This window comes from Tyto alba, unplaced genomic scaffold (genome assembly GCF_018691265.1).
Source record: "Tyto alba isolate M040663 unplaced genomic scaffold, T.alba_DEE_v4.0 Super-Scaffold_2, whole genome shotgun sequence".
Lineage (NCBI taxonomy): Eukaryota > Metazoa > Chordata > Aves > Strigiformes > Tytonidae > Tyto > Tyto alba.
The window spans coordinates 91,125,999-91,148,293 of NW_024881282.1; the positions used below are offsets into that span (position 1 = coordinate 91,125,999).

Here is a 22,295-nt window from a genome sequence, read left to right on the forward strand (position 1 = left end):
ATAGTTTCTCACACCCGGAAAGTGCCCAGGCTCCCACAGGGCCCAGCCTCCTCCAAACGATGGCATGCTCTCTGTCCCAAGGGATTTCGCACCCTGTGCGCATCTGGAGAAAAGCAGCTGCATTTGCTCTCCCAGAAGGCGGGAAGCTGGAAGCAGTGGCCCGGGCAGTGACAGGGGATGTCCGCTCGGGCCACCCAGCCCCAGCGGAGAGGACGTCTGTTTGCTGCCACACGCCGGGGTGCCCGTCTGCTCCCAGGACAGCTTCACGGTGTCCCAGCCTCCGCCCCGGTGCGGCTGGCTGCAGGCCCGGCTGCCGGTGCCTGCAAGGCTTTTTCCCCCAGAGACCAGGGGCTGCGCACCCGGGCTGAGTCCGCAGCCCCCAACCCTGGGCACCACCGAGGGGGATTCTGAGGGAAGCCCCTGTAGCTGACCGCAGCACGAGGGGGCAGGCCCGGGTCCCATGGGGCCGGCGGCACCGGGCACGGCGGCGGCGAGGGACCGGCGGCGGCGCGGACTACAACTCCCGGCATGCCCCGCGGCGGGGGGCGGGTCGCGTGGCTGCCCGCGCCTGTCGGGCTCCGTCGGTGGCGGAGCTGCGGGCCCTGCCCGGCCGGTGCTGGGGCTGCGGGTTCCGCCGGGGTCTCGCATCGCTGCCGCCGCATCGCATCGCTGCCGCCGCATCGCATCGCTGCCGGGCTCGAACACGGACCCGTAGTAGCCCACGTAGTGGCCCTGTAGCCCATGCTGACCGCGCGTGTCGGCGGGGCCTCGCCGGGCGGCAGCGCCATGGGGCCGTGGGGCCGGGGCCTGCCGTGGGCTCTGGTGCTGCTCGCCTTGCGCGGAGCGGCCGGCGCCCGCCCCAGCTTCGTCCTGTTGCTGGCGGATGACCTGGGCTTCGGAGACCTGGGCAGCTACGGGCATCCTTCTTCGGCCACGCCCAGCCTGGACCGGATGGCTTCCCGAGGGCTGCGGTTCACCGACTTCTACAGCAGCTCCCCGGTGTGCAGCCCGTCCCGGTACGTCCGCTGCTGCTCCTGCCGCTCTGCCTGGTGGCTGCTGCAGGGCCCCGCGGCAGGTTTGGAGGAAGCACGGCTCGGCACCCAGCTGGGGAGCTGCAGCACTGGGAGGAACGGGTGGTTGACAAACCTGCCGTGTGCCAGGAGGCCCCGGGGTCCAACTGCTCTGTGAGGGGACTGATGGAGCTTCCCAGCAGGCCGGGGAGGCGACAGTGGCAGCTGTGAGGCCGGCGAGCCAAGCTGCCAGGTGCCAGAGAACGGGGCACTCTCTGTGGAGGCTGAGCACCGCGACCTGCGCTGCACCCAGTGTGATGCCTGCCTTCTCTCCCTTTCACCTGTAGGGCAGCCCTGCTGACAGGCCGGTTCCAGATGCGCTCCGGGGTTTACCCTGGTGTGTTCAGCCCAGACTCACGGGGAGGCCTGCCGCTGTCTGAGGTCACCATTGCTGAAGTGCTGAAGGCTGAGGGCTATGCCACAGCCATGGTTGGCAAGTGGCACCTTGGCCTGGGGATTAACGGCTCCCTTCTGCCCATTCATCAGGGCTTTGACCACTTCTTGGGTGTGCCCTACTCTCATGACCAGGTGAGAGGCCTGTCAAGCCGCCAAGGGTGTCTTGGGGATGGCTGGGGGAGTGCCTGAAAGATGAAGCTTGCTTGAGAGCACACAGGCTCTCAAGTTCTTGCTGGAGCAGATGGGTGCGGGTGACTGATACAGGGCCAAGATAGGAACAGGGGATGTAAGGGTTAACATGAGAATAGCAAGAAGGGGATAATAGCAAGAAGGGGATAACAAAAGAAAATAGTTCAAGGGAAATAGTTTAGATAACGGTTAACAGTTCTGCTTAGTGAACAGACAGTTTGTAAAACACGGTGAGCTCTCTAGGCTTTATCAGTATTAAGCCGGTTGGAACTAGACCCGCGGTTTGGACAACAGCCAGTAAGAAACTGAGTCTGCGCAAAACCTGGGGTCACAGAGCGGACAGGAGGAAGAGGAGCTTGACTTCATCCCCAAAGACCCCCACGACCACCACCAGAAGACACTGCGCAGACTCAACTAGGAGGAGATTATGGAAATGCTAATTATAATACGAAGCGGGGATAGGTGTTGCATATGTATAGGCGTATTGCGAAATATTATGAATATGTAATCATTTGCTCTATAAATCTTAGGTAACAGCACCATACGTGGGGTACACAATAGGAGGAGTTATCCCCTGTGTACCTCAGCGCTGAATAAACATACCTACTTTACAATCTATCAGATTGTGGAGTCTATTTCCGCACGTCAGTTTTGGCGAGCCAGGCAGGAGACTCTCTGCTCGACTACGGGATCGACTGCGGGGCGGACTCTCCCAGGCGCGCCCCGAGCACTTTCCTCGGAGGAGCCTCCGCTACCAGCCGCTCACCGTGGGGGGCAGACAAGGACTTCCTGAAGCCGCGGACCAAACGGTATGTTTAAGGATAGGAGCCTGTAAGTCGTACGCGTGGCTGGGGCAGCTGGTAAATCGTGCAGAGACGTCTGGCGTGCAGCTAAGCCGGGTAGGTGCACCGAAAAGGCGCGAATTCGTGCAGGTTAGGGGAGTCTAGGGGGCAATTATACTTTGCCACAGACCGATAGAGCGGTCGCTGGCTCCAATCGGGGACCTGTTGGCCGAGAGGGCGGCCACAGGCAAGAGTGATTGAAAAGGCCTTTGTTCTGTTGTGTTTTTTGGTTTTTTTTTGTTTTTTTTTTTTTTACTCCTGATGAAAGTGTTGTAAGTGTGTGGACGTCCGTGAGATTGTGAGATTGTGAGTGAATGCTGTGTGGTGATTGTGTTAAGTGTGAGCGTTTGGAGTGAGTGTTTTACAAAAACAAGATGGGTAATACTCAGGGAGGGATATTAAAAAAGAGCCCTCTCGGCTGTATACTCGCCCATTGGCGGGATATTGCAGGGAGCGGAGGTACGGAAAGCAGAAAGACTCTTGTAAAATATTGCAATCAGTGGTGGCCGCTGTATAAGCTGGAGGATGGTGCTAAATGGCCGCTTAATGGAACACTGGACTATAACACTTTGTTACAACTTATGTTGTTTTTTAAGGAGAGAAGGAAAATGGGATGAGGTATCATATGCAGATATGTTTTTCACTTTGCGAAACCACCCAGAGTGGCAAAGGGACTGTGGGTTAGTACCCCCACAGGACCCTATGGTGCTCGCACTTGAACGAGAAAGTAAGGAAAGTAGGGGTAAGCTAAAGAGGTGTTGCTCATCATGTAGTATTGGACAGAGATGTACAAAGGTGGATAAGGTGGAAAACTTCAGAAGCTGCGCCCTACGGAAAGTGGGAAGGCTTCAATGAATGTAAAAATAGCAAATAACAGAGAGGACTGACGGGGACCTGGGGGATCTACCCTGGTGGATCCACTGGTTAAACTTAAGCTGGGGAGAGAACAAGAAGAAGTAGAACTTTTGGTAGACACAGGAGCAACGTACTCTGTTTTGAATCAAGCTTTAATACCACTGGGGGATGACTCTGTTATGGTAAAGGGAGCGACCGGCCAATCTGAAAAGGCGTATTTTGTAAACCTTTAGAGTATAAATTGGGAAAGCAATGGGGAATTCATAAATTCCTTTATATGCCTAACTCCCCAAAAGCTCTCCTGGGGAGGGACTTGCTGGAACAACTGGAAGCAAAAATTGTCTTTGAAAAAAGGGGAAGTCACCTTGGAGGTAAAAGATCAGCAGTACATTCAAGTGCTGAGTCTCACTCTAACTAGTTCTTCGTCAGGAGGAGAAATTAGTGAGGAAATTTTAGACCAAGTATATCCGGGAGTTTGGGCTACCGATGTACCTGGAAGGGCGAAAAACGCTCTACCGATTGAGATCAAGATTAAGGAAGGTCAATGACCGGTGAGAATTAAACAGTATCCTTTAAAAAGGGAGGATAGGGAAGGAATCCGACCGGTAATAGAAAAATTTTTGCAATTAGGGTTACTAGAAGAGTGTGAGTCTGAGTTCAATACCCCTATACTGCCCGTTCGGAAACCTGATGGGTCGTATAGGGTGGTTCAGGACTTACGGGCTGTGAATAAAATAGTTGAAGATCTCCACCCAGTGGTAGCAAACCCATATACCCTGTTAACTGTATTAACACCAGAGTTGATTTGGTTTACTGTCTTAGATTTGAAGGACGCCTTCTTTTGCCTTCCTCTCCATAAAGCCAGCCAAAAGTTGTTTGCATTTGAGTGGGAAAATCCTAAAACTGGTCGAAAGACCCAACTCACCTGGACGGTGTTGCCACAAGGGTTCAAGAATAGCCCTACTCTTTTTGGCAACCAGCTTGCAAAGGACTTGGAATCCTGGGAAGCCCCATCCGAGAAAGGAAAATTATTGCAGTACGTGGACGACATTTTGATCGCTACTGAGACAGAAGAGGACTGTGCAACGTGGACGGTGAGCTTGTTAAATTTTTTGGGACTATGGGGGTATCGAGTCTCTAAGAAGAAAGCCAGGTGATACAACGTAAAGTAAACTACCTGGGCTATGAGATCACTGCAGGCAAAGAACTTTGGGACAGTCCCGTAAGGAGGCCATATGTCAAACCCCGAAACCTCAGACAGTAAAAGAATTAAGAACCTTCTTGGGAATGACAGGGTGGTGCAGGCTATGGATCTATAATTATGGACTGCTTGTTAAGCCCCTGTATGCGCTAACAAACACCGAACAGATGCACCTCGAATGGGATGAGGAGGCTGAGCGAGCCTTCGATTCACTGAAGAAGGTTTTGATGTCGGCCCCGGCTCTAGGACTTCCAGATGTGAGTAAACCGTTTCTTCTCTTTTTTCATGAGAAGCAGGGCATTGCCCTGGGAATACTGGCACAAGACCTAGGTCCATATCGACGAGCTGTCGCCTACCTCTCTAAACAACTAGATGCGACTGCAAAAGGGTGGCCTGGGTGTCTGCGAGCGGTGGCTGCCCTGATACTGAACATACAGGAAGCTCGGAAGTTCACTCTGGGCCAGAAAATGACTGTCTATGTGTCACATACAGTGCGGCAGTCCTGGAAGCGAAGGGAGGGCATTGGCTCTCCCCACAAAGATTTCTGAGATACCAAGCTGCACTAGTAAAACAGATGATGTACAGATAATAGTCACTAATATTATCAACCCAGCTTCTTTCCTCAGTGGTAACATGGGAGAACCAGTGCACCATGACTGCTTGGAAACAATTGAGGCGACATACTCAAGTCGCCCTGACCTAAAAGAAAGCCCCATGAAGGATGAAGAGAGCTGGTTCACAGACGGAAGCAGTTACGTCCTGAACAGTAATCGACATGCGGGGTATGCCGTTACCACCAGTCAAAAGGTAATAGAATCAGGACCTCTGCCTGCAAATACGTCTGCGCAAAAGGCAGAAATAATTGCTTTAACCCGAGCCCTGGAACTAGCTAAGGGTAAGATCATAAACATATACACGGACTCCAAGTATGCTTTTGGAGTTGTGCATGCACATGGAGCAATCTGGAAAGAAAGGGGACTATTGAACTCCCAAGGGAAAAACATTAAACATGCGGAAGAAATTTTGAAGCTATTGGAAGCTGTTCAACTTCCTGAGAAGGTGGCAATTATGCATATTAAAGCACACCAAAAGGTGAGCTCTGAATTGGAAAAAGGAAACGAGCTGGCGGATAGGGAGGCAAAACGGGCGGCCAAAATAGAGATAAAGACTGAAGGAGCACTTATTCCCGATAGGCAAATTTCCCTGGAAAGTAAACCAGAATATACCAGGGAGGATCAGAAACTTATTGCAGATCTGGAAGGGACATATAACAAGGAAGGGTGGGCTTATACCCCACAGGGGAAGTTAATTATCCCCTCTCATTTACTATGGCATTTCACACGAGAGGAGCATAGAAAGAGACACTGGGGAGCAGAAGCTTTGTATAGTCATTTGATAAAAGAGATTGTAGCCAGAAATTTGTATACCACGGTAAGGCAGGTGACTCGACAATGCGACATCTGCCTCCGGACTAATCCCAAAAACGCCCCCAAACTAGAAATGGGTCAGATTGGGAAGGGCAACGGGCCTGGGCAACAATGGCAAGTAGATTTTACAGAATTACCAAGAAAAGGGGGGTATCGATATTTGTTGGTACTGACTGATACCTTTTCAGGCTGGCCAGAAGCATTCCCTACTAGAACCGCTAAGGCTCGGGAAGTAACTAAAGTACTGATACAAGAAATAATACCACGATTTGGGGTTCCGGCAATCATATCCTCAGATAGAGGACCACACTTTGTCTCAAAAGTAGTACAACAAATTAGCCACCATTTGGGTATAGATTGGCAGCTTCACACCCCGTACCGCCCTCAGTCAAGCGGTCAAGTGGAAAAGATGAACCACTTAATCAAACAGCAAATTGTAAAATTGGGGCAAGAAGCAAACCTGACATGGCCTCAGTCCTTGCCCTTGGCCCTTTTACGCATACGGACAAGGCCAAGGGCAAGGGAAGGGCTGAGCCCCTTTGAAATTTTATATGGACAACCATACGGGGTACAAAAAGGAATATCCACACAAATTGGAGATGAAATTATGAGCTCCTACATGGTGGCGTTAGGGAAGCAACTCAATAAGATCAGAAAACATGTAATTGGTATTCGAGGTAGAGGGTTGGATGGACCCGTACATGATATACAACCTGGGGACTATGTATATGTTAAGTCTTTTACAGAAAAAAAAACCTTGGAGCCACGGTGGGAAGGGCCATTCCAGGTGCTGCTCACGACGTTCACAGCCATCAAGATTAAGGAATACTCGGCCTGGATACATCACACCCGAGTGAAGAAAGCCCATAAATCTCCATGGAAAGTTACCCAAGTTCGACCAGGAAGATTACGCTTCTCACGATAAGTCTGATAATCATTTTTCCTTTAATGTATAGTCAAAGGTTCAGTGAATGGCCATGGTCCCAGGCCCACATTGGGTATACTGGAAGTATGGGGATAGGCAGCACACACACGACTCTAAATTTGGCTACTACAGTTATACAGGGGATAAATGTAAACTCAAAAGAATCACACCTATCAAGGAGTACAACAATTGCAGGGAACATTGGGACAAGAAATTAAAATAGGATGCAGAGCAATTAATGAGTCTACTCACTGGCAGCAAAACAGATCACAGTAAGAACACGTATGGAAACTGGGGAACCGGGCGCCCTTTTAGCAAACCAAGTCTGTGATACAACAAAATCAGATTGTTGGTATAACTCTACTCTTAACCAATCAATTTCCGTAGTATGTCTCTGGGTCAAGTGGCAGCCGATATTGGGATTATCCTTCAGATTTCATATAATAATAAACAACGCAACAACAACACCAACAACTGAGAAGACAACCAGCACAACAACAACAGCGCCAGACACAACTCAAACAACTCAACCCCAAACAAAACCAGGGCCTAAGATTTATGAAGTTGGCCCATATATGATTAGGAATGTGGGCCAACAACAATTATTATTTAACCCAGATTGGTCTCCTAAGCGTGTTGAATTGATAATACAGACTAATATCTCCGAAATCCAACCAGCCTGTCTTCCTTTCGTAGAAACATCTTTTAAGGGCTGGACGAGATGGACACAAAAACAAATGCACCTTGGAAGCAGAACAAAAAGAGATTTAACTGGAGTATTAGGAACGGGGTTGGGAGTCTTGAATAGAATCGATTCAGAAGTATTAATGAACAAGTTGGCCACTGCAACAAGTGATTTAACAAGGCTAAAGCAGCCTCCGCAGTCATCTTTGTTGGCATTGGGAACTAGTCAATGGCAAGTCTCAAAAATATTGCCAATATGGGAAAAGAATGAGGACCAAGATCACAGACTAATACTAGATGCACTTAATATGGCCCAGAATAATGTGTCTTTAGCTTTTAGTTGTATACAGGCACAGTTATGGCTGCAGGCAACCGCTGCCATTGATCATAAGGGAAGGGAATGAAGGAATTTTTCCAGTTGAAATCCGAAAGGCTGTTTGGGACGAAGCTACCAATTTTGAAAGAAGATTCCAATCTTGGTGGACTATGGTGAATTTTACCTATGACTCCACTACTAATATGGCTACTGCCTTTGTGCTCACCATACGTAATGCCACAGTTTATGTAATCCATTCCATCATCGCATTAGGGTTGAATCATGAGGATACAGTGCTCTATCCTTCAGAGCATAGAGCATGGGCCCGGAAGGAGAATGAGAAATGGCAGACTGTAAACGTGGAATCTTGTATTACTCGAGAACAACAGGGGTTCATCTGTGAAAGTAATACAATTGACACCAGAGACATATGCCTTGACACTGAGCAAAGTATCTGTCACTTCGAAATTCACCCAGATAATAGTAAGAAAACTGTGATTATATATGCTGGTCAAGGCTGTATATGTTTAAGAACCGCTTGTGTATTCGTAGAGATAGATCCTGACAATGTAACTTTGTTTACTGGGAATCATTCTAATTTCTGTATTTGTAACTTTGTTAAGATTACTGGGGTGTGACTTTGTATATTAGGCACCAGTGGTTTCCCACCAGTTGATAAAATCTAAAATCATAAATTATCTCGAATTATCACCTACACCTATTGGAATGAAACCTTACATTAGTAAGGCAACTGATTAAACATCAAGATTTGTTAGGGATCTTGAGAGAAATTCAGAGAAACGGAGAGAAAACTTTAGTTACTATACACCATGATACAAAAGAAATAAACAGGGTTTTGCAAAGAACAAAACAAGATGCAAGTCACAACTGGTGGGATACTCTTTTCGGCTGGTCGCCTTCTGCAACAGGGATTCTTAACATTATAATACACCCCATTGTGATTCTACTAGGTAGTTTAGGAATTTTATTAGTACTAACCATCATTTTGTATTTATGGGTCTGGAGAATGTTTAAAAGAATAACAGCGATGCATGAGGCTTTATATTATTTGGGGGATTGCTGAAGTAAAAGAATTTACTCAGTATAATAAGAAAAGGGGGATTGATACAGGGCCAAGATAGGAACAGGGGATGTAAGGGTTAACATGAGAATAGCAAGAAGGGGATAATAGCAAGAAGGGGATAACAAAAGAAAATAGTTCAAGGGAAATAGTTTAGATAACGGTTAACAGTTCTGCTTAGTGAACAGACAGTTTGTAAAACACGGTGAGCTCTCTAGGCTTTATCAGTATTAAACCGGTTGGAACTAGACCCGCGGTTTGGACAACAGCCAGTAAGAAACTGAGTCTGCGCAAAACCTGGGGTCACAGAGCGGACAGGAGGAAGAGGAGCTTGACTTCATCCCCAAAGACCCCCACGACCACCACCAGAAGACACTGCGCAGACTCAACTAGGAGGAGATTATGGAAATGCTAATTATAATACGAAGCGGGGATAGGTGTTGCATATGTATAGGTGTATTGCGAAATATTATGAATATGTAATCATTTGCTCTATAAATCTTAGGTAACAGCACCATACGTGGGGTACACAATAGGAGGAGTTATCCCCTGTGTACCTCAGCGCTGAATAAACATACCTACTTTACAATCTATCAGATTGTGGAGTCTATTTCCGCACGTCATGACTGCAGGCCGGGGAGAGGGGTGCTGGTGGGGAAAGCCCATCTCTGAGATGCTTGGCTGATGGGGCAGTTTTGTACAACATAGGTGGTAGTTGCGTGAGGGTACATACACCCTTTGTCAAGGGAGGAAGGGTCAGCTTCTGGGCTACAAAGAAACATCTGAGTTGCTGTCAGGAGAAAATTATGTTGGGGCAGCATGGTCCTTGGACGATTCTAGGGTGGGCACAGACCCCTTTGCTTCTGGGAGTGGTTGCCCAAAGGGTGCCCGTGGGACCTGGTAGTGGGCCACTGTGAGACTCTTTGCTCCCTTCCCCTCACCGTCCTGCAACGTAGGTAGAAGACAAAGTGTCATTTGTTCTCTCCAGGGCCCTTGCCAGAATCTCACCTGCTTCCCACCTGACGTCAAGTGTTTTGGGACTTGTGACCAAGGCTTGGTGCCAGTCCCACTGCTCTGGAACCAGAGCATTGTGCAGCAGCCAGTCTCTTTCCCTGATCTGGTGCCACTCTACAACAAATTCTCCCGAGACTTCATCGCTGACTGTGCCCGACGAGGCCTCCCCTTCCTGCTCTACTATGCTTCCCACGTAGGAGAGGGAGAGGGCTGCTCTGGGCCCAAGGGTGGGGAAGGGAGCCTTTGTCCTGTGGGGAGAGCAGAGAAGCATCTCAGCTCCTGCAGCCCCAGGGCTGTGCTGAGCAGTCGATACCTGCTTTTGGATGATCTGGGGTTGCTGTTCCCATGCTCAGGTCTTGCATGGCTTTGATAATGTTCTTGGGCTGCTTCTTTCTGGAGTTCTGCCTGCTTCTTTGGGCCAGGAGCCCACCTGGGAAAACTTCCTGCTCTGGGGCTCCATGTCCTCTCCTGGGGCTCAGCTCCTTTGTGCCATTTCTGAGAGATGCTTCCAAAGCTTGGGGAGAAGCCTCCTCTCATCTCATGGCTATTGTCACATTTCTCTGTGTCCAGGCTGGGGTGCTTACTGTCCCCGGGTGAACTGGGAACCAGATGCAGCTCTAGGAGTTTGCACAGCCGTCTTCTCTACCCTTTCTCCAGCATACACACTACCCTCAATTTGCAAGCCAGGAGTATGCAGGGCAGTCACGGCGTGGGCCGTTTGGTGATGCGCTCTTGGAGTTTGACGGCTCAGTGGGACAGCTGCTGCAGACACTGCAGGAAAATGGTCTTGCAAACACGACCTTGGTGTTTTTCACCTCTGACAATGGGTGAGTAGGCTCAGCAGCAGGGATTTTGTCACTAATAAGATTCGGCTGCCATGGTATGGGGGAACTGGAATGAGGCATTGGTTGTCTGGAACAAAAGGGATGTGGTGTGGCATTGCCAGGTGAGACCCCGGTGACCTGAAGTAAGGCAAGAGGTGGGTGCTGCTCTGGAGAGGACCCAGTGCAGTCCTTGTTCCTGTGATTCAGCAATGCCCTTCCTTGTGGGCAGAAACTTCACAGGGTTCAGTCCAGGAGCGTGCAGCAGCCCAAATATACCCCGGTTCCCTTTGTGTGAGTGGCACTGGTCTGGTGCCCTGCTTAAGAGTCTCACACACCTTGGCTTCTTTACCTGCCCCGTGTCTCCTGCCTTATGAGGCTGAAAAGGATGGCGGTGTCACTAGCTGGCACCATGTCTCACTTGTCATGGCCCCATTGGCAGCATCAGGGAAGGGGTAGTGTGAGCCTGTGAAACCGAGGGTAGGTGGTTCTCTCTTGCAGCCCATCCACCTTGCGGATGGCACGTGGAGGCAGTTCTGGCCTTCTGAAGTGTGGGAAGGGCACAACATACGAAGGTGGCATGCGGGAACCAGCAGTGGCTTATTGGCCAGGCCATATCACTCCAGGTAAGACTTGGCACTGCTTGTGCCTTTTGCATGCTGATGCCAGCCAAGGCAGGGTGTCATGGCAGCTTGGCTGCCCAGGAACAAGCAGAGGACTGGAGAGAGGTGAGGACGGCGGGATTGAAGTGGGATCAGGTGCTTGAACCTTTTCTTGTGCCTTGCTGTGGTGGGTGACAGGAGTGACACATGAACTGGCAAGCACCCTGGACATCCTGCCAACACTGGCTACCCTGGCTGGAGCAGCTCTTCCCAAAGTTGCCCTGGATGGCTATGACCTGAGTCCAGTGCTGTTTGGGTCAGGGAAGGTGAGTCCTGCGGGCTGGTTCAGCTGGCATTGTGCATGAAAGCTGGGTGTGGGGCTGAAGCTGTGTGCCTGATGAGTACAACCAGCTGGGGGTCAGGGGAGATCCATGAGCTGGGACCTTTTGTCTGGCCTGGGTCATGCCATGGAATTCCTCGGCTTCCCCAGGCTGCTCTGCTCTGACAACTGCAACATATTGCTGGGCCAAACCCCCATGGGCGCAGTGGATGGACAGCCCCAGTAGCTTGGAGTAGGGAACAAACAGGATGCTGCTGCTCGTCAGCTTCCCCCCTCTCTGGCCATGTTCTTGCTGTAGTATCAGGGCTCCTGTGTGACTCCCTGGAGTCTCTGCCTGGTCATGTTCCAGACTTTTCTTCAGCCTCATGGCTGCACAGGTGAGCTTAGTTCTGCTACTTCCCGCAGAGTCCTCGGCAGACAATGTTCTTCTACCCGCCATCCCCTGATCCGCTGCACGGCCCCTTTGCTGTCAGGCTTGGGAAGTACAAGGCCCATTACTTCACACAAGGTTAGTGCTGCCTCCTCTTATCTACACAGTCGACTTTGTGAAGTCCCATATGGTTTTGCTGTCCAAACCTCAAAGAGAAGAAACTGGGCTATGCCTGGGGGTCTCTTTTGCAGGTTCCTTTCACAGCGATACGACCCCAGACCAGGCCTGCCACGGGCTGACCCCGCTGACCCCTCACTTGCCCCCGCTGCTCTTTGACTTGGAGTCAGACCCAGCTGAGAACTATGATCTGCTGCAGAGTGGCGCAGGGCCGGAGGTTCTGCAAGTCCTGAAGGAGATCAAACTGCGGAAAGTGCTTTTGGAGCAGCAAATGGGGTTTGGAGAAAGCCAGATCAGGAAGGGCAGGGATCCCGCCCTGCAGCCCTGCTGCGTACCAAACTGCACTCCTAAGCCTTCCTGCTGCTACTGCTCCTAGCTTCTTGCTGCTCCATCCCCTTCAGTTGTTCCACACTGGAACGCTATCCAGGACCCACCAAACACCCCCTCTGTCCCCAACTAACCAAGCTCAGCCTTAGAGCTACCCTGCAGCTTTGGCTCAGTGACACCTCTGTCTAATAGAGTGCTGGGGTAGCCAACTGTGGGTTGGGGAGATTACCAACCCTGCTAGGAGCGCAGGTCAGTGGATCCTATGCTCTGCGTTGGATGTCCAAGCTAAGGCCTCTTGACAGAAACCCTGACTTGTTCAGGGTGGGATCATGGTACATCGTCATCTCCAGAGCCAGAACAACTCCTTTCAAACCACAATCAAGGTGAAGCAAAGGGCATGCCCCAGTGTTCAGAGCTCCCAGCTCAGCTGGAGACATGCTCTGCACCTCTGAGTAAGAACAGAGCTGGAAGCTGCAGCACCATCACTCGCCAGGGGCCAAGAACACAGCAAGAGGAGGATGGCATGGATGGTCCTGGCAGCTTCAGAGGCAGGACCTTGTGCAGCTAGTGCAGAATGGACATGCCTAGGTGGAAAGCAGCTTGGGGTATGTGTGCTTAAGTACCTCCAAGTCCTTCATGACTCCAGGAGGTGGAGATGTGGCCAGTGGTTGTCAGGATTGGTCCTCTTGTAAGGTCTGTGGATCTTGGGGCTGATCAATCAGGTGGGCGGCAACCACATGCCATCCACATGACTGAAAGGGTCTGTCTCCTCTTGCTTGTGAGCTAGTCCAGCTCCAAGTTTCCCAGTGACTTGCACATGCACACAGCGCTCCCACCAGTCGCTGGCCCTAGACACTGGGTGTTTCCAACTGGGGGGTCCCCCGACCTGTGTTCCCTCCTGCCATTGCTAGCAGCCAGGCCTCTGGGCCCACCCCACCCCGGGGACAGAGCGGAGCCGCACAGAGAAAGGTTTGGAATCACTCTCAACAAGAAGGTAGGACGGGTTGTGGTGCTTACGTGCAAGGCTCAGCCAAACAAGCAATCCAACTAGCAGCTTAGGGGTGACTGGCTCCTTGATCCCCCTTTCTCTCCATTTTCCATGCTTTTATATCCCACTCACCTGCCTTGAGTGCTCCCTTTCTCCACCCTTGTGTCCTCCCAAATGAGGGACCTACCTGTGATTGTTTTTTCCCCCTTGCTCCCAGGTTAGCTAGGCTTGTGAACAGATTTGGTGTCCCAGGTGACATTAGTTAGATCACCTTGGACTTCTGTGGCATTACTGATGTGGTTTCCTGGCTACTGCTGTCCCTGCCAGACTCCTCTCCCCAAAATGACCCCAACCATTCCTTCATGTATCTGTGAAGTGTGGCCACCTCTCACATAATTCTCCTTTAACCACGTCCAAAATCTGGTGCTGGAATAGCAGAGTATCCACAGAAGACAAGTCTTCTCTAAGGCCTTCTTCTGCCTGCTCTAAGCAGATATGGGGCACCACCTTCAGGTCAATTTTCAAAAAACAAATCAGCCTTGAGTTCAGTTTGAGGCCCAGTCCTGCTGCCTGTAGGGCCTTGATAGCAGCTATTCCATTTTCAGACAGAGCCTGGCCTGCCATCCTAAGGACCAGGTTGTGCACTCAGTTGTGTGCCTTACATATATCCACACAAGCCAGGACGGCAGCAGGAAGCTCCTGCACTTTTCACAAGCGTTGAGGCTGCCGTTCTTCAAGCTACCACCTCCAGGAACCTAGCCCCACTCAGCAAAGGCAGCGCACGTGGCTGGCTCCTGCTTTTCTCCCATGACTGCCCTGTGCTCCATCAGGTGAGCAAGGCTCCACCATCTGCTGTGGAAGGGAGCCTGATGAGATTAGGCTGATACAGGATTTACCAAAGTCACGGAGAATGGCATGTGGAGAGTGGAGCTGAATGGAGAGTGAGGATGAAAGCAGGAGCATCCTTCTTTTCTAGAGCTTGACATTGCAAGACCTTGGCCACGCATACCGGGTGCCACAACTGCCCTTGTCTACCTTGTCCCAGAGCAGCAACAGAACTCATAGACAGCAAGGACATGAAGCCTGTCAGTGGATGTTGCTATGGCTGACGTAGCCAGTGTGGACTGTCCTGCATCTGCGTTTCACTGTGCTGTGTGCACGAAGGTTGACGTTGCTTGGGTCTGCTTGGCTTATTTGCCTTGCACATCACTGCTTGCCTGCAGCGGCTGTAACCAGATTGGCTCTACAACACCCAAACTTGTGCATACTGCCTGCGGTAGTTGTGTTCTCTGGTGTCTGTTTTTGGGAAGGACCTGGTGGCAAAAGGCTGCAGAGAGCGGGGTGGCAGTGAATGAACTTCCCAAAGAGGCTGTGATGCCACACTTGTTTTTTTCCTGCTAGCCATGAGCAGGCAGTGCTTGGAGCCAGGCGCTGCTGCCTGCCACGGGGCCTACACACCCTCATCCCGCAGGCAGAGCAGTGGGTGGGGGTCTGCCGGGGGCGTCCGATCCCGGCTTCTGCCTCCCCTCCTGCTTCGAACCTGCCCCGTCCCCCCCGTCCCCGTCCCCGTCCCCCCCCAAGGGGCCACCGTGCCTAGCACCCGGAACCAGTGACTCTGTGACATCAGCCCTGTTGCTGAGGGCACCGCGGGCAACGTGAGTGCTGCGGGCACTGTGTCGGCTGCTGCGCCACTGGCAACGAGCCCTCGGTTCCTACAGCCCGCACGTGCTGCTGGTAGCGATGCGCTTGCTCCCCCTCCTCGTCCTGCTGGCCGTGTGCTGGCCTGCGCGTGGCACATGGGACAACTGTGGGTAAGTGGCCCGAGGCTCTGGGAGGGAGCTGGGGCAACCCTTGTGGGCTTCACTGGAGGGTGCCTGCTTGTCCCCCGTGGCCACACCACAGCTTCCCGAACCCCACGTGGAAGCCTCGGTTCCTTGCAGCACTCAGGCTGCTGGCCCAGCTCGTCTACGGGGCTAAGGCAGGAACGGGCCAACGTCCGCACGCCGCACGGGCTTCCCTGGCCCTGCTGTCCGTGCAACACCTGTGGGGAGGGAGGATGGCTGAGCTTCAGCCTGAACAGCAGCGAGTCATCGAACAGGACGGTAACGAGTTTCTGGTTACAGAGGGACCTGCGGGCTCCGGCCCATGGCTTCTTACTACGGCATGTCGCGTGTCGTGGGTGGCACAAGCTCCCACCCAGGGGCCTGGCCCTGGATCGTCAGCATCCAGAATCCCTGGCTAGCAGGTGTGGGGCATATATGCGGAGGGTCCCTCATCAGCCCACAGTGGGTTCTCACAGCAGCCCACTGCTTCGTCGAGGCCAGGTAAGGAGGACCAGGGAACGGGGATATCCCCACAGCACTCACAGGTGCCCTGTCCGCAGCACCACCTGCTACTCCCATCCCGTTTCCAGCACTGCAGAGCCCGGCTGAGAGACTGTTCAGGAGGAGGCTGCGCTGCTGCCACTGCTTCCTCGCAGCCTCCGGCTCGACATGCCTCGAGCTGAAGGCATGCTAGGGCAGTCGCACCTTCTGTAGCGCTGCTTTTCTCTCTCCCCTGTGAAGCAGAACGCAGGGAACTGCTGGGCTGCTGCAGCACATGTCTCTGCTCCCTTTAAGCCCTCTCTCCATCTGCCTTCCAGGGACATCAGGACGTGGCGTGTGGTGGTCGGGACCACCTACTTGACTCAGCTGGGCCCTGAGTCCCAAGTGCGCGGTATTAGGCGGCTGGTGGCTCACCAACGCTATAGTAGTATCTCGCAGAGGAACGACATTGCGTTGCTGGAATTGGACCAGCCTGTACAGTGTGGCTACTATGTACAGCTTGCCTGTGTGCCCAACGCCTGGCTGAAAGTGTCAGAGCTGACAGACTGCTACGTCAGTGGCTGGGGTTCCACACATGCAAAATGTAAGTTCCTGCAGAATCCTTGTGTCCCAAGTGCAAGCTCGGCACACCGGGGAGGCGGGCTGGGCTTCCTCACAGCAGAGGCAAAAGCCAGAGTCGGCATGTAGGGACGTATGCCTGTAGAGAGATGGGCCTGGCCCACTACCCAAAGCCAGACAGAAGGGAAACACCGGTACAGTGCCTCTCACGACACAAAGCCGAGCCCTAGGGAAGGGGTTCACCCAGGCAGGGAAGGAGAACTGGCAACAACCTCCTGAGTGTTACCTCCTTTCTGTGCTCACAGCTGGAGGATCAACTGCTGTCCTGCAGGAAGCCAGGGTCCCCCTCATCGATGTCAACCTCTGTAACAGCAGCCAGTGGTACAGAGGAGCCGTCCACACCCACAACCTGTGTGCTGGCTACCCGCAGGGCGGCATTGACACCTGCCAGGTAGGCTCACCTCCCCTTCCCTCTCTGCAGGTTCTCGCCCAGTGCCCCATCTGTCTCAGAGGCCGGGGACTCTGCCCAGAAAGCCCATCCGGTGCTGCTGGCAGCCCGTAGGCCCAGATCCCAATCCTGGAACATCCCCCTTCCACACATCCAGCATCACAGTGCAGAGAGGAGAGAGAGCACACCCTGCCTTACAGGCCTGTGGCTTCTTCCTAGAAAAGTTTCTGTAGGCTCCAGCAGCTGCAGAGCCTTTCTGTGCAGTGAATACAGCGCTGGCAGGTGCTGTGGGAGAGAAGCAGCCAGCCCTAGTGCTGACAGTGGCCACCTAACACCCCCTTCATCCTCTCTCCTCCGCTGCAGGGTGACAGCGGTGGTCCTCTCGTCTGCAAAGATAAAAATGCTGACTACTTCTGGCTTGTTGGAGTGACCAGCTGGGGGAAAGGCTGTGCGAGAGCGAAACGGCCTGGAATCTACACCTCCACTCAGCACTTCTACGACTGGATCCTGACACAGATGGGATTTCGCTCAGCAGCAAGGGCTTCTCCAACATCAGGGGCATGGAGTCATTTTCTCACTGCCTCAACCCCTTATCAGAGGCCAACACCAACACAATCGGGCAAGTTTAGCTCCTGCCCCTTTCCCCTTGGGAAGCTGGTGGAATTCTTTTCTCGGGCGCAGGAGCTCCTGCTGTTCCTAAAGGAAAAAAAGGCTTGAGCAACAGGATGAAGAGGATCCAGTGCAGGCTTGCAGCGTACCACGACCATTTCTTTCTGGGGCACTGCCTGCTGAGCCAAAGGCAGCCTCAGTGTCAAAGGCCTGCTCCGTCCTGCCCACGCTCCTCCGAGCACACACCAGTGCTGAAGTTGACACAGTTCTTGAAATAAACTCACCAGTTTTCACAGCTAACCATACTTCAGGCCAATTCAGTCTCCAGCTGCAAGGCAGGGACTTCCATGCCTGGCACCTGCACAATGCGGCTGCGGGCAGACAAGTGGGGCACAAAGGGAAAGAGCCACAAAAGGGGCCAAAACTCTGCCTGGTCAGAGAGGATGATGCTTAGAGTCACCATGGGATGGAGGAGACTGGCATATCATGGCTAGAAAGAAAAGAGGAAAAATTGACGTGACATGCAGAAACTTTCGGGTATGCATTAAGGCACACAAGCTGATGATCTGGGCCTGGCATAAACCATAGCTAACTGAACATATCACGGGATAATTCTGAGCATAACAAGAGAAATTACCGACATAAGATTCGGCTGCCATGGTATGGGGGAACTGGAATGAGGCATTGGTTGTCTGGAACAAAAGGGATGTGGTGTGGCATTGCCAGGTGAGACCCCGGTGACCTGAAGTAAGGCAAGAGGTGGGTGCTGCTCTGGAGAGGACCCAGTGCAGTCCTTGTTCCTGTGATTCAGCAATGCCCTTCCTTGTGGGCAGAAACTTCACAGGGTTCAGTCCAGGAGCGTGCAGCAGCCCAAATATACCCCGGTTCCCTTTGTGTGAGTGGCATTGGTCTGGTGCCCTGCTTAAGAGTCTCACACACCTTGGCTTCTTTACCTGCCCCGTGTCTCCTGCCTTATGAGGCTGAAAAGGATGGCGGTGTCACTAGCTGGCACCATGTCTCACTTGTCATGGCCCCATTGGCAGCATCAGGGAAGGGGTAGTGTGAGCCTGTGAAACCGAGGGTAGGTGGTTCTCTCTTGCAGCCCATCCACCTTGCGGATGGCACGTGGAGGCAGTTCTGGCCTTCTGAAGTGTGGGAAGGGCACAACATACGAAGGTGGCATGCGGGAACCAGCAGTGGCTTATTGGCCAGGCCATATCACTCCAGGTAAGACTTGGCACTGCTTGTGCCTTTTGCATGCTGATGCCAGCCAAGGCAGGGTGTCATGGCAGCTTGGCTGCCCAGGAACAAGCAGAGGACTGGAGAGAGGTGAGGACGGCGGGATTGAAGTGGGATCAGGTGCTTGAACCTTTTCTTGTGCCTTGCTGTGGTGGGTGACAGGAGTGACACATGAACTGGCAAGCACCCTGGACATCCTGCCAACACTGGCTACCCTGGCTGGAGCAGCTCTTCCCAAAGTTGCCCTGGATGGCTATGACCTGAGTCCAGTGCTGTTTGGGTCAGGGAAGGTGAGTCCTGCGGGCTGGTTCAGCTGGCATTGTGCATGAAAGCTGGGTGTGGGGCTGAAGCTGTGTGCCTGATGAGTACAACCAGCTGGGGGTCAGGGGAGATCCATGAGCTGGGACCTTTTGTCTGGCCTGGGTCATGCCATGGAATTCCTCGGCTTCCCCAGGCTGCTCTGCTCTGACAACTGCAACATATTGCTGGGCCAAACCCCCATGGGCGCAGTGGATGGACAGCCCCAGTAGCTTGGAGTAGGGAACAAACAGGATGCTGCTGCTCGTCAGCTTCCCCCCTCTCTGGCCATGTTCTTGCTGTAGTATCAGGGCTCCTGTGTGACTCCCTGGAGTCTCTGCCTGGTCATGTTCCAGACTTTTCTTCAGCCTCATGGCTGCACAGGTGAGCTTAGTTCTGCTACTTCCCGCAGAGTCCTCGGCAGACAATGTTCTTCTACCCGCCATCCCCTGATCCGCTGCACGGCCCCTTTGCTGTCAGGCTTGGGAAGTACAAGGCCCATTACTTCACACAAGGTTAGTGCTGCCTCCTCTTATCTACACAGTCGACTTTGTGAAGTCCCATATGGTTTTGCTGTCCAAACCTCAAAGAGAAGAAACTGGGCTATGCCTGGGGGTCTCTTTTGCAGGTTCCTTTCACAGCGATACGACCCCAGACCAGGCCTGCCACGGGCTGACCCCGCTGACCCCTCACTTGCCCCCGCTGCTCTTTGACTTGGAGTCAGACCCAGCTGAGAACTATGATCTGCTGCAGAGTGGCGCAGGGCCGGAGGTTCTGCAAGTCCTGAAGGAGATCAAACTGCGGAAAGTGCTTTTGGAGCAGCAAATGGGGTTTGGAGAAAGCCAGATCAGGAAGGGCAGGGATCCCGCCCTGCAGCCCTGCTGCGTACCAAACTGCACTCCTAAGCCTTCCTGCTGCTACTGCTCCTAGCTTCTTGCTGCTCCATCCCCTTCAGTTGTTCCACACTGGAACGCTATCCAGGACCCACCAAACACCCCCTCTGTCCCCAACTAACCAAGCTCAGCCTTAGAGCTACCCTGCAGCTTTGGCTCAGTGACACCTCTGTCTAATAGAGTGCTGGGGTAGCCAACTGTGGGTTGGGGAGATTACCAACCCTGCTAGGAGCGCAGGTCAGTGGATCCTATGCTCTGCGTTGGATGTCCAAGCTAAGGCCTCTTGACAGAAACCCTGACTTGTTCAGGGTGGGATCATGGTCCATCGTCATCTCCAGAGCCAGAACAACTCCTTTCAAACCACAATCAAGGTGAAGCAAAGGGCATGCCCCAGTGTTCAGAGCTCCCAGCTCAGCTGGAGACATGCTCTGCACCTCTGAGTAAGAACAGAGCTGGAAGCTGCAGCACCATCACTCGCCAGGGGCCAAGAACACAGCAAGAGGAGGATGGCATGGATGGTCCTGGCAGCTTCAGAGGCAGGACCTTGTGCAGCTAGTGCAGAATGGACATGCCTAGGTGGAAAGCAGCTTGGGGTATGTGTGCTTAAGTACCTCCAAGTCCTTCATGACTCCAGGAGGTGGAGATGTGGCCAGTGGTTGTCAGGATTGGTCCTCTTGTAAGGTCTGTGGATCTTGGGGCTGATCAATCAGGTGGGCGGCAACCACATGCCATCCACATGACTGAAAGGGTCTGTCTCCTCTTGCTTGTGAGCTAGTCCAGCTCCAAGTTTCCCAGTGACTTGCACATGCACACAGCGCTCCCACCAGTCGCTGGCCCTAGACACTGGGTGTTTCCAACTGGGGGGTCCCCCGACCTGTGTTCCCTCCTGCCATTGCTAGCAGCCAGGCCTCTGGGCCCACCCCACCCCGGGGACAGAGCGGAGCCGCACAGAGAAAGGTTTGGAATCACTCTCAACAAGAAGGTAGGACGGGTTGTGGTGGTTACGTGCAAGGCTCAGCCAAACAAGCAATCCAACTAGCAGCTTAGGGGTGACTGGCTCCTTGATCCCCCTTTCTCTCCATTTTCCATGCTTTTATATCCCACTCACCTGCCTTGAGTGCTCCCTTTCTCCACCCTTGTGTCCTCCCAAATGAGGGACCTACCTGTGATTGTTTTTTCCCCCTTGCTCCCAGGTTAGCTAGGCTTGTGAACAGATTTGGTGTCCCAGGTGACATTAGTTAGATCACCTTGGACTTCTGTGGCATTACTGATGTGGTTTCCTGGCTACTGCTGTCCCTGCCAGACTCCTCTCCCCAAAATGACCCCAACCATTCCTTCATGTATCTGTGAAGTGTGGCCACCTCTCACATAATTCTCCTTTAACCACGTCCAAAATCTGGTGCTGGAATAGCAGAGTATCCACAGAAGACAAGTCTTCTCTAAGGCCTTCTTCTGCCTGCTCTAAGCAGATATGGGGCACCACCTTCAGGTCAATTTTCAAAAAACAAATCAGCCTTGAGTTCAGTTTGAGGCCCAGTCCTGCTGCCTGTAGGGCCTTGATAGCAGCTATTCCATTTTCAGACAGAGCCTGGCCTGCCATCCTAAGGACCAGGTTGTGCACTCAGTTGTGTGCCTTACATATATCCACACAAGCCAGGACGGCAGCAGGAAGCTCCTGCACTTTTCACAAGCGTTGAGGCTGCCGTTCTTCAAGCTACCACCTCCAGGAACCTAGCCCCACTCAGCAAAGGCAGCGCACGTGGCTGGCTCCTGCTTTTCTCCCATGACTGCCCTGTGCTCCATCAGGTGAGCAAGGCTCCACCATCTGCTGTGGAAGGGAGCCTGATGAGATTAGGCTGATACAGGATTTACCAAAGTCACGGAGAATGGCATGTGGAGAGTGGAGCTGAATGGAGAGTGAGGATGAAAGCAGGAGCATCCTTCTTTTCTAGAGCTTGACATTGCAAGACCTTGGCCACGCATACCGGGTGCCACAACTGCCCTTGTCTACCTTGTCCCAGAGCAGCAACAGAACTCATAGACAGCAAGGACATGAAGCCTGTCAGTGGATGTTGCTATGGCTGACATAGCCAGTGTGGACTGTCCTGCATCTGCGTTTCACTGTGCTGTGTGCACGAAGGTTGACGTTGCTTGGGTCTGCTTGGCTTATTTGCCTTGCACATCACTGCTTGCCTGCAGCGGCTGTAACCAGATTGGCTCTACAACACCCAAACTTGTGCATACTGCCTGCGGTAGTTGTGTTCTCTGGTGTCTGTTTTTGGGAAGGACCTGGTGGCAAAAG

General features: G+C 52.7%; 3 protein-coding genes across 6 annotated transcripts; all 3 read left to right on the plus strand.

The window, feature by feature from the left end:
* Positions 1 to 534: 534 nt before the first annotated feature.
* Positions 535 to 14,904, plus strand: LOC122153388 (arylsulfatase A-like). 2 transcript variants are annotated; one of them, XM_042792275.1, is made up of 9 exons: positions 535 to 660; positions 691 to 1,016; positions 1,358 to 1,598; positions 9,975 to 10,193; positions 10,658 to 10,827; positions 11,323 to 11,447; positions 11,622 to 11,749; positions 12,169 to 12,271; positions 12,385 to 14,904. In XM_042792275.1, the coding sequence occupies exons 2-9, from the start codon at positions 742 to 744 to the stop codon at positions 12,684 to 12,686; spliced, it is 1,563 nt and encodes a 520-aa protein (XP_042648209.1). In that variant the 5' UTR covers positions 535 to 660; positions 691 to 741; the 3' UTR covers positions 12,687 to 14,904. The 2 variants fall into 2 exon arrangements, with proteins under 2 accessions (XP_042648209.1, XP_042648210.1); XM_042792276.1 differs by lacking the exon at positions 9,975 to 10,193 and having other exon boundaries at positions 537 to 1,016.
* Positions 14,905 to 14,999: 95 nt separating this feature from the next.
* LOC122153392 (acrosin-like) lies at positions 15,000 to 17,864 on the plus strand. Of its 2 annotated transcripts, XM_042792286.1 has the most exons (5): positions 15,000 to 15,436; positions 15,749 to 15,949; positions 16,267 to 16,532; positions 16,813 to 16,958; positions 17,319 to 17,864. In XM_042792286.1, exons 1-5 carry the CDS (start codon positions 15,366 to 15,368, stop codon positions 17,670 to 17,672), a joined length of 1,038 nt encoding a protein of 345 aa, XP_042648220.1. In that variant the 5' UTR covers positions 15,000 to 15,365; the 3' UTR covers positions 17,673 to 17,864. The 2 variants fall into 2 exon arrangements, with proteins under 2 accessions (XP_042648220.1, XP_042648221.1); XM_042792287.1 differs by lacking the exon at positions 15,749 to 15,949.
* A 39-nt stretch (positions 17,865 to 17,903) lies between these two features.
* Positions 17,904 to 22,248, plus strand: LOC122153413 (arylsulfatase A-like). Of its 2 annotated transcripts, none has more exons than XM_042792327.1 (5): positions 17,904 to 18,290; positions 18,667 to 18,791; positions 18,966 to 19,093; positions 19,513 to 19,615; positions 19,729 to 22,248. In XM_042792327.1, the coding sequence occupies exons 1-5, from the start codon at positions 18,241 to 18,243 to the stop codon at positions 20,028 to 20,030; spliced, it is 708 nt and encodes a 235-aa protein (XP_042648261.1). In that variant the 5' UTR covers positions 17,904 to 18,240; the 3' UTR covers positions 20,031 to 22,248. The 2 variants fall into 2 exon arrangements, with proteins under 2 accessions (XP_042648261.1, XP_042648262.1); XM_042792328.1 differs by having other exon boundaries at positions 17,904 to 18,101.
* Positions 22,249 to 22,295: the final 47 nt, after the last annotated feature.